This window comes from Erigeron canadensis, chromosome 2 (genome assembly GCF_010389155.1).
Source record: "Erigeron canadensis isolate Cc75 chromosome 2, C_canadensis_v1, whole genome shotgun sequence".
NCBI lineage: Eukaryota > Viridiplantae > Streptophyta > Magnoliopsida > Asterales > Asteraceae > Erigeron > Erigeron canadensis.
The window spans coordinates 9,559,640-9,571,058 of record NC_057762.1 but is presented as its reverse complement, the minus strand read 5'-3'; the positions used below and the strand labels follow the sequence as shown (position 1 = coordinate 9,571,058).

The window sequence follows — 11,419 nt, the reverse complement described above, 5'->3', positions numbered from 1 at the left end:
ATTTCAAAAACATTCAAAAATAATATTTGAATTTTAACTTTTACTTTCAATTTAAAGGTCAAGATCTCTAACCTTACTAATAAAATTAAAGATAACTTTAAAGGAACTTAATCAATATAAATTTTTGTTATTGTGACTTTTAGCAACTTTACTAGCTAACCCACCTGTAGAAAACCACTCGGCTATATTTTCCCAAAAAGATCTAAGGTATTTGATATATCTTCCGTATACGTAATACGAGTCGTATCATGTGTTGAAAAGATTGTACCATATGAGAAAGGAATAAAAAGACATGGTACATGTATCATTTCCCATAACACAAAACCACCAGCTATATACTAAAGAGCCAAAGGGCGAGTAGCAGAATATGAATTGATTAGAGGTTTGCAGACCTCTTTGAGATATAATTACATATCTATCCAAACATGCTTTAGAAGCATTGTTTTTATGCATTAAAAACTTGCACTTTGCATAAATATGTAATTATGCCTCTTAAATAGGATATATATAAATTTTCCAAAAAAAAAAAAGAGGTGGAAAAATATGCGACTGGAAATGAGGTTTTTAAGAGCTTATAAATCTGAAAACATCTAGATCCCAGAGTCTGGAGGTTTTTCTAGATTTTTCACAAAAATACAAACAAAACCTTATATATAGCATGTACATAAAAGCCTGCCTTGAGTAGTATACAACTATATATCATTTACGTAAAAGCCTATCTGAGTCATATTGATATTGCAACGAACTGATTAAGCTAATGAATTGTGCAGATAAATCTTCTATTCATGTTACTGCCTAAAGTAACAAAAGCATATCCAAATCGTCATCGTCAGCAACGAGTAACAAATCATCATTTTCATCCCAGTATTTAAGAGCAAAATCCTACAGTTTAACTTGAACCCTTGATCCACCTCGCTTTTGATATTGCAACGAACTGATTAAGCTAATGAATTGTGCAGATAAATGTTCTACTCATGTTACTGCCTAGAGTAGCAAAAGCATACTCCAAATCGTCATCGATAGCAACGAGTATCAAATCATCATCTTCATCCTTATATTTAAGAGCAAAATCCATACCATTTAACTTGAACCTTTGATCCACTTCGCTTTTTAGAATTGAAAGTCCCAATGACGTATCAAACTGAAACTTCTGTGTATCAGTTTTAAAAGTTACCTTGAATGCCCTGATACTAATAGCTGATGGCAATGGATCTGACTCTATTTTACGTTTTATTCCTTGTTTGAGAGTGTTGCTCTTTTCTTGAGCATCAATATTCACCACACTCCTGTTAGTGGCGGACCATTGGTCTGGGAACTTGGCAGAGTCAGTTGTAGCGGTATCTGTCGTAGATGACTCTGAAGTTGATGAATCAGAATGAAAGATTGAATTTGATGAATCAGAATGAAAGAGTGAATTTTCAGTCATACAGTTTGAAGATGTTTGGATAATGTCATGTTTATTGTATACAGAGAGATCTGTAGATGGTCTAACTTCTTGTATAGAGGATGTGTCACCAAGTTTAAATCTTGAAGTTACCTCAAATTTTTGCTTCAATGTCTTCGTTAACGACACATATCCACCATCTATCAAGTCTAGCGGTAAAACAAACTCTAACACATAGTCATCATTTCCTTCAAGACTATGCAAAAAAATTGCCAAGCACCCCGATATCTTATACATGCGTGCATTGTGGACCAAGGGATACTCCTCTTCACTGAGTTTAGTTAAATCTTTACAAAAACATGAACCACGGGATGAAAATGCTTTTCCAACAACCCCTAGAGACTTCTCTAAGTGTTGCTCTTGGCTTGCTTTCATGTAAGGCCACATGCATTTATCTGGAACATAAAAAGGTAGATGAGTTGAGGACATGCAGACTTTCCCAATGCATCTAGTGTCGAAACTACTACAGCTCTTCTCAAGAACTTTGTCAAATGGAACAAAACTACTGAATGGGGTCACAACCCATGTCTGGGCAAGAGGTAACTCATGGATGTCACACACATCTTTCAGAATGCTACGGATTTCAGACAATTTTGATTGTAAGTGTTCATTCAGGACCTATATATACGAGACATCTTCCACGTAAGAATCTCAAAGCCACTAAAAATATTAAAAAAAGATTCAAAGAAAAAACACTTGGCTGAAATATTAGACTAGAGTAGCAGAACTTGAGAATATAAATCAGGAGAGCCAACTCACATTTGAAGCAGGACAATTAGATGCTTGCGGAGTTGTCAGATTTTCCGTCTGTAAGTTGCATTAAAACATATTCAAAATGAGCAGGACTTAAAAGGAGCGAAAACTAGAATACAACAGACAACATAATTTAATCTTTCCCCTCCTTGTGAAAGAAATGTAATGAGTTTTAGCAGGTTCTTAATTTTTTAGGTTCTGCATATGTCCATATATAAACCCAGGCGACCTGACAACCATTGTAGCCATAGTTTTTGCCCAAGAATAGTATTAATTAGTTTTTGGACTTTTGACTACACTGCCTAAATATTATAAAATGGCTAGACACAATGGACAAGTACGACAGACCAAACCAACAGATAAACCATGCAAAAGTCTTAATGAATCATCAAAACATATATTCTAATAATTTGAAGAAAGAAATGAGAAAAACAAAAGGAAGAAAATACATCTGTAAAAGAATTACGAAAACAAGAATGGGATGCTTTGGGTTGACGCTTTGTTTTTTTTTTTTTTGAAAAATGGCTAACACCCCCAACTTTGATGCACCCACACTGGGTTCGAATCTTGGCGATGCCCAAAAGGGTTTGCACTCCCATGTGTAGATGGGTATAACATTGCTAAGGCCCCCTCACCACATTTGCATGTGGCAAGATTTGAACCCATGACCCCCTAGGAAGAAACCACAAAATGGAAAACTCCATCACCCTAATGGCTTTAACAAATTCTTCAATGCATCATCATCTCCATCTTCACTTTGTCCTTTAATCATTTGATCTATAACTTTGACCCTACTTTTTAAAAAAAAATAATATTCTCATATATATACATTAGATTTTACGAAAATCATGCAGCAGATCTGCACGAAAACATATTTAAGCCATAATACTTGTTTAGTGCTCAGCCAAGAATCAAATTAAAAACCACAATGTTGCAACAACCAAAAAAAAGATATTACAGGTGTTGCACATTCCCACAAACAAATCCAGAAGCGTAAGGAATGATGTGCATTAATCAAATTTGGAAATATACCTTGAGTGCCTTGTGAATCTCTTGAACCTCATAAGCCATACTCGTATATCCGGAAGATGTCAAGAATTCAAGCACACCAACACAGCCAGTTGAATCAAACACAGGTAGAGCCAAATATCCTCTTAGATTGCAACGAATAGCAAAATCTTGTGCTGGAAAATCTCCCCGGCTATAATTAGTTAGATCACAAGTCCACTCTGGTAATCCTTGCCTAAATACTCGAGCAGGAGGACCAAAATCCTTTTCTTGTTTATCCTCATCCAAAAGAATAGGATGGTTCTCAGAGTGCTGCCTATACCTAAAAAGCCCATTATCACTTGTACCAAGACCATATGGTCGATCTACAGTCGTGAGTTCCCATGACTTCCCAACAAGGCGAGGCGACCAGAACTGAACAAGGACATGTTCCTTACGGAAAGCTAATAGCTTTAGTGGGGCTCTTATCTTTTCGTCTATTTGATGATAAAAGTCAAAAAGATCAGAATCAAACACAGAGCAACATTATTAATGGTTCTCAGAAAGGAAAGTTACAACTTTCATGGATAACATTTTATCAATGATATAGGTAAAGATTAAAATTTAACTTAGATAACATTTCACTAGTTTAGTTTCATAGCTGGACAAGATGTACCTATGATTCCAGATTGAGATGAATTAGATTGATGGAGTTCCTCTGGTGGCCCTTTTTTTTTGGAAACCCGAAGTGGGCAAAGGTATCTCTGATCACCAAAAAATGTAGTTGTTGTCTGTTCTAAATCCATGCTCCACTTTCCCACTGCCAATTCCCTGCTGATCAACCAAGAATCTTTGCATATATCCGCAGATTTATGTGACTGAGGCAGCTGATTCGTCTCTATACAAAACAGGAGCCTGTTTAATTTAACTAAAAACATACATTTGGTATAAAAAAGAGGCGTTCAGAGGCATTGATTTTTTGAAGTGACATTGAATAAAGGTGATCGGCTAAAGTGTTCCCTATAAACAATTTGAAAAAGAAGAGCATCTGATGAAACTGACTGATAAATATGGTGGTCTTGTGAAGACATCAGTTAATAAATCCACATAAAGTACATAAAGTTACAACACAAATGTACAGAAATAAAATGATGCAAAAGAATACACAAGAGGCTTAGTGTTGAGGAGCCATATTAACACATCAAGCAAATAAGAGAAGGAACACGTATCATCAGGTCATTGAAAGGGTAGCTCCAATAATATCGTCGAAAAGGTAAACTACAATATATGTAAAATAACGAAAATTACCATCAGGTTTTTGTCCAGCCACTTGGAAACGGTAGGCTGCCTGAAAAGAAGTGCCGAATTAAAGAAATATTTAAGTTACATTAGATTATGTATAATGATGAGATACACTTACTCGTATGGCTTGTATGTGAGCTCTGATCTTTGCTATAGTTTGTTTCTTCTCTTCCTCCTTCTTCAAATCCAAGGTGTATCGAAAACGACGAGAAGCATTCAACACAAGCGCCGCTTGCTTTATAATTATTAATGAAATGAATACAAGAATTTATTTAACATAAATAGAAGTAAAATATATAAATAAGACACAACAAAAATATATATGTATTAATCAAGAAAACAATGAATTAGCCTTATTTGTTTGTTTGATGCCTACAAAAATCCATTCTGTTCATTTACTTAGTATGTATTGAAACAGCAAACCAATTCTCTCCACACGACTCAAAGCCACAAACGCATCATTAACAAGATAAAGAAACCTATCATGTATTCATGCATTCTACAGAATTGTATCATACACAGTATATGTTACAACAAACCATTTATTTACATAACCAACATTAATTGCCATCAAGCATAAATAGATATACTTTAATGCTTCATTGGCAGTATCTCTAATCACCTCAATACATCATGCTTCCTAAAGACACAAATGTAAAGTTGAAAAAACGGCAATTGGATTTTGGTTATATAAGAAACACTATGTTTAAAGCTCTTCAGCATACACTTTAATCGTTCATATAACAAGACTTGATAATAGGTAACGTAGCAGAAATACTTTTAGTTTAATTTAAAAAACAGAGAGGCAATAAGCCATAAACACGATCTACAGAGAAGCCACATACGGTTCAGGTAACCAGGTGAGTTTATAGCCTTCAAAACTTGTTAACATATTTAAATTATTCATATAATAAGACTTGAGAAGAATGGGTACTTTAGCTTCAGAATGGCAACAATCACGACCTAAAGACAAACCGAAACAAGATTTATCGGCGCTAATCAACATATCAGTACAATTGAACACGATATTTGCTTAACTGAAATTCAGTAGGCTAAACACACACACATATATTGTTTACTGTTTAATCGAAAACTTGGAAAAAAAACAAAGTGAAAAAATATAGAGATAGATATTTACCCTCCATCTTTTAAGTCTATCAACAGATGCACTTTTCGTTGAAACTATATCAAAAGGATCATTATTATTCGGACCATCATGAAAATCGCCAGTATTTCCATCACCGGAGTTCATTTCCGTCCAAGTAAAGACGACACTTCACCGCCTCAATTTTCGGTATCTCACACACTGTAATATGCACACAATTTTAAATATAAGTGATGTCGATCCTTTTATAAAGTAAAAAACAGAGTACACACACACACACACATATATATATGAGATATTTATATGTATATATTGATATATAATCATATGTACGTATGTATATGTCGGATTCCAGTGGAATTAAATGAAGAAATCACCGATCAAGCACCGGAAAGCAAGGAATAAGGAGTGTATATTATCTGTAGCTATAATTATGTATATTTTCTAGGGAAAATGATTAATCAACCAAACTCATATGCCTAAAAATCAACCTAAAACCTTAAGAATTTGACATGTGGATTTCACTAATTCTCTTTCCTAATCTTGCCCCCTGATTTTTCCATATGTCATCATCTTATGATTAAGCATATCTTTAGACACACCAATTAGGTTGATTTATCATTATCCATTTTCTAGTGACATAAAATATCAACACGATTAACTACACTAATGATTAGCTTTTAATTATCAATTATTACCACAAAATTAGAAAGAAAACAAACAAACAAAAAAAAAAAAAAACGTGCATACTTTCTAGTTCTTGAAAATATATAAAAAGAAATGTATAACAAACACACACTCCGATCCGCCTGATTCATAATCTAGCATAAAGCAAATAAAGTATTCAAAAATATCAGCGCGTGGGTTCCACGTGGACACAGATATATATATAAACCCCGATCTTTCAAACGACCAGATTATTTAAAAAAAGGTTTTGGCAATCTGCGGAGTTTAATAATGAATATAATTGTATAATATAATGATATAAATAAACCGTACAATAAAAAAAAAAAAGGAATTATTATAATTGAGCTGAAAAAAAAAAGTTAATGACATCCGATAGATTCATAAATGATACCGATGAGGATTCAGTTCAGCAGCAGCAGCAGCAGCAGCAGCAGTGTGTGTTTTTATCAAATTAAAAAATAATAAAAATGCAAATACCTTTTCGTTTGTACTTTTTTTAACTCGGTTAAAGGGCCCCAATAATTAATTAATAATTATAATATAATATTAAGATAACTAAAGGGATATTGTGGGGTCCAGCGGATTGGAGCATTCATCCGTTTTCTTTTGTTTGACTTTTGGTAAGCATCCATAATACTCGTATATTCATTGTTGTGAACTAAAGAAAGTATCCGCGCGTTGAGATGATTAGATAATGTAATGGAAGTGATAGGTAATGAAGTGTGATAATCAAATACTTTAGTTGTATGAGTTTTGTCCTCGGTTTTAAAATGTAACATCCTAAATTTTTATGACCAATGAAAATTAACCTTGATTATAGTTTTGACATTAAAATAGTTTTCTATCATTTTATTTTTGAATACGGGATTAAACAAGTTGAAAACTTTAACGGATAGCGGGTAAAATACTCTTCTTTTTTGTCAAGGGGTGGCACTCATAGGAGTTGCCAGCCATTTATTATTTTCTTTTTATTCCTTTCTTCACTTCCATTGATCTTAATTTCTAGTTCAAATTCAAGTATTTTCATCTTCTATTCAGTTTATTAATTCTGTTAAATTACAATATCAATAATAACCATATGTTAGAGAAGAATAATTTTGAAAGAAATGGTGTATGTGTGTTGTGTGGGTTGAATTTCAAGAGCAAAGAGGGTGGAGAATAGTTTGTGATCTTAATCCTTAACTTTATTCTTGAATCCTTGAGGTGATGATTTTTCATTAACCTAATTTTGATTTCTTTTAGAAATTAGGGTTCTTACTATAAATTGAATTGGGGAAACTTGGGGCTTTCTTTATAATAAATTAATTGCTTCAATAAAAGTTATGGTTCTTGAAATTTAATCACTTTGGGAGTTTCTAGTTGGGTGCATGTGTTAGGTCGAAAATCAACTAAGTATGACTTAATCGTTAGATTCACTGCTATGCATTAAGACCTGAGTTTTGTAACTATGACTTAATCTTTTATATAAGTCAAGATTGTTTTAGGTTTCTTAAAAAGTCACTTGACACTGATTACCATAGTCACCCGGATCCGGTTTCCGTTCGCCAGATCAACTAGATTAACCTAATAAAACATATGTTCAATTGAGCCAAATTATTAATTAACCATCCCCCGCTCGGTTACAATTCAAGAGACCACATTAATTATAGACCGATTATGTTTCACAAACCATATTAAATGACCCTAAGGCCTTAGCGCCAGGTCGACCTAACCAAGTCAATAAAACAGGTTTGTATATGAAAACTAATAACATTTTTCTGACTCAATAACCATGGATCTGCGACAAGCATAGAAACAGTTCAACAATCTAATATAAAAACTATCATGGCATGAACACATTATCCAAACAGATGCAAAACTACTTAGCTACTCATGACAAGACAAATAAACCTAACAATCATAAATAAATCCATAAAGATAATTGTCAAACAAATAGTCTTGTAATAGTAACCTAATAACAATAATAAAAGTACTGAACAATAAAGAGAGAGATCAAACTAAAGAGGTGAATAACGGATGATGCCGGATTACTGCTGGTCAAGGTTGCCGCGGTGACTTCCGCATGTGCCACCACCAAACACACTCATAGTTGATGAACTCTCCAAATTATTGAATGCGGCTGTGTTAAATTGATTGTTGTTTGAATAATTGATGCTTGATCTTCCGGATGATATGGAGGTGTTACGAGGGTTTAACCCTGATGAAAATACCCTATAACGGCCTCCAAAGTCGGCTGGAAGACGTGAGCTACGAATCTTAGGGTTTAGGGGGAGTATTTATAGGTTTTAGGCAAAACCCTAAATCTGGCCAACCTAGCCTAGCGGCGCTGGTCTTCAGGGAGCGGCGCTGGTGGCTTGCCAACGGCGCTAGTCTTCAGGGAGCGGCGCTGGTGGCTTGTGAGCAGCGCTGGCCGGCTGCTGTTCGTGCTTTTGTGTCTTCATTTGGCTCCCGAATCACTTCTTGTGTCTCGTAACTTCATAGGCTTCTTTCTTAAGTCACTTGATGTCATTTATCCTCTCTCGCATCTCCCGTGAACCTGCACAAACACATCATTCATTAAGTACCGATAGTTCCGGAATAATAACTCATTTAAGTATTGTAACACCCGACTTTATAAAAATATGGATTTCAAAAACTTTTAATAAAACAATCATTTAATGCAAAAAGGTCCCTTTTTAACATCATCATTTCCTAACGGAAATGCCAGTCACAGTTTTGGTGTTATTTATTGCATCATAACGGTAATATAAGAAATCCATAAATAAATCAACAACCAAACCGAAATACAATCTCAAGGACATAAGCTACAAATGTCTAAATAAATGAGGCAAAACTATGACAACATAAAGTCTTCATCAAAGCTACCATCTACCCATGCCTCACTCTATGTAATCTTTAATGAATCAACCTGAGGAAACACAACATTTTCAACAAAACAAGTGTCAGCTTAAAAAGCTGAGTAAGATAACCAAAGGTTGCCAATTAAATCAATCTTATAATTATCATACGCATGTCAAGCATATAGCAATCGTCATCACATGTCAAGCATATATCAATCATTATCACAAATCAATCGAATAACACAATAGAATGATATCATTCCTACATGTGCCTAGCAACCTCAATCATCTCATCAATCATCATTATCAATCTCAATTTCAATTTCAATCTCAATCATCAATTATAGGTTATGCCATTTTCAATCGTTAAGTAGTGACTTATATCACAAGTAAATCAATCGCGGTTGTGCAGAGGCGGTCATTCGACCTTTCAAGGAACCTTGCACCTGACATGATGGGTAGTCCTTTCGGGGTCCATCGGCGTCGTTAAGGATATACATAACCAAATCCAGAAGAAAGCCGTTTAGCAAAGCATGGTGATCGGTCCTAACCACCCGGTAAACTCAATCAATCGTGACCATGTCGTAAGAGGTATCATGACTACCCCGTCCGACCAACCGTAGCATACCAGCCCCTCACGGGACTAGCATGGGTTAAGCTTAACACTTTTCAACTGTAAGTTTATACTCGAGTTTATCAATCATTTCAATCGTATGTTTTATCAATCGTTTCAATCTCATCGTTTTAGGGCCACTATCGTGCAACCGTGAATCATGGCAATCCTACACAAGTCTAGTGTACTACATGTATAGGCCAATCTAACATCAAGCATACAGTTACAATCTAAATCAACCATGTCAACCATAACAATATATCAACCGTAAGCAACCAGGTTAAACATATAAATCATCACAAGCTAAAGCATGCATTACATTAAGAACTAAAGTAACTAAGGCATAGCATGCATAAAACCAACCATGAGTCTTCTCGAGTTTCCCATAACTTAACAAGCGTATGAAAGGGGGCTTTAACCATCGTTAATTATGAAAACTAAGTTTTCGTTGTGTTTCTTGTGTCAAAAGGTAGTTATCTTACCTTAGCCAAATAAAGATCCGTCGTTGACTTTGCTTTAGTCTAACACCTATAATTATAATTACCCATAATAATATAAGTAATTTAACTATAATAATAATCAATATATGATCATCTTTACTATATATAATTCCTATTTCTTGACTTGTTATTATATTTAGGGGTAGGAGTGAATCAAAGAGAATGAAAATGTAGTAGAGAATGAATATAGTGGGAACTCGACCAACCCAGCCCTTCGCATCGATAACGTTAACGATCATGATACGATATCTAATTTGAATCTAAGAGTGATCTCTACCTTGTCATGAACCGAGCTTGAACCCATAAACCATACAACGATAACTTCTATGCTCGCCATCGCTAGCAGCCACATAACGATACTCACGTATAGACTACCTTTAGTATCTAAATTTAATTCTTCATGTAATTAAACACAATTGCAAGACCCAATAGTGACAAACAAAAAGGCTCTATCAACGATCTGTTCCTTTTAGCTTTCTCGCCATCTCGCGTTGGCTTTCTGCGATGTATATCCCCAGATTCATTAACGTCTCCATTGTTCGATAAGAACGTAACCCAACCTCGTCCTAGTTAGAGACTACCAGCAAGTAGTTGTTAATACCTGCTACTATAAATCACGAGCGTTTGGATTGTACCTTGCCATTTATCATACACGTTGTATCTTGCGCCGGCCTACAATGGAAATCAACTCAATACCCTTGGACCCTCACAACTTTATCATGGACCTCAACACGTTATGATAGATCGTACAGAATATTTGACGATTGACTACTCATAATGGACGAGATCACCAAGACAACCATTGAACACCGTATCTACTCATCACCTCTTTCTTTAGGTATAGTATGATCGAGTAGCGGCGTAACCTAACGAAACCCTACTCTAAATTCTATGCATAATATATCGTTCATGTTAATATCCTCGTCAAACTCAAACCGACCTTGAAATACTAGTTTAACATTTTTACAAGTCAAGCCCCTCTATTTCTAGGTTAAGTCATAATAGACTATACATAATTTATTTAGTTAAGTTTTGTATCAACAATTTATTTATTACTTATAAACAATTTAATAGCTCTTATTTCTGTGAATGAACCGCCCACACAAATATTAATATATACACAATTAACACTTAATGGCGCTAGTACATAGTCTAAATTTGATGTCCAAACTAGTCGTTACTCTTGTT

General features: G+C 34.7%; 1 protein-coding gene across 1 annotated transcript; it reads right to left on the bottom strand.

Moving 5' to 3' along the window:
• Positions 1 to 634: 634 nt before the first annotated feature.
• On the bottom strand, positions 635 to 6,703 carry LOC122588539 (protein NLP6-like). The gene is made up of 8 exons (XM_043760673.1): positions 6,670 to 6,703; positions 5,625 to 5,792; positions 4,605 to 4,721; positions 4,493 to 4,532; positions 3,861 to 4,082; positions 3,230 to 3,681; positions 2,204 to 2,251; positions 635 to 2,062 (listed from the first exon to the last, which is right to left on the bottom strand). The coding sequence occupies exons 2-8, from the start codon at positions 5,736 to 5,738 to the stop codon at positions 944 to 946; spliced, it is 2,112 nt and encodes a 703-aa protein (XP_043616608.1). The 5' UTR covers positions 5,739 to 5,792; positions 6,670 to 6,703; the 3' UTR covers positions 635 to 943.
• Positions 6,704 to 11,419: the final 4,716 nt, after the last annotated feature.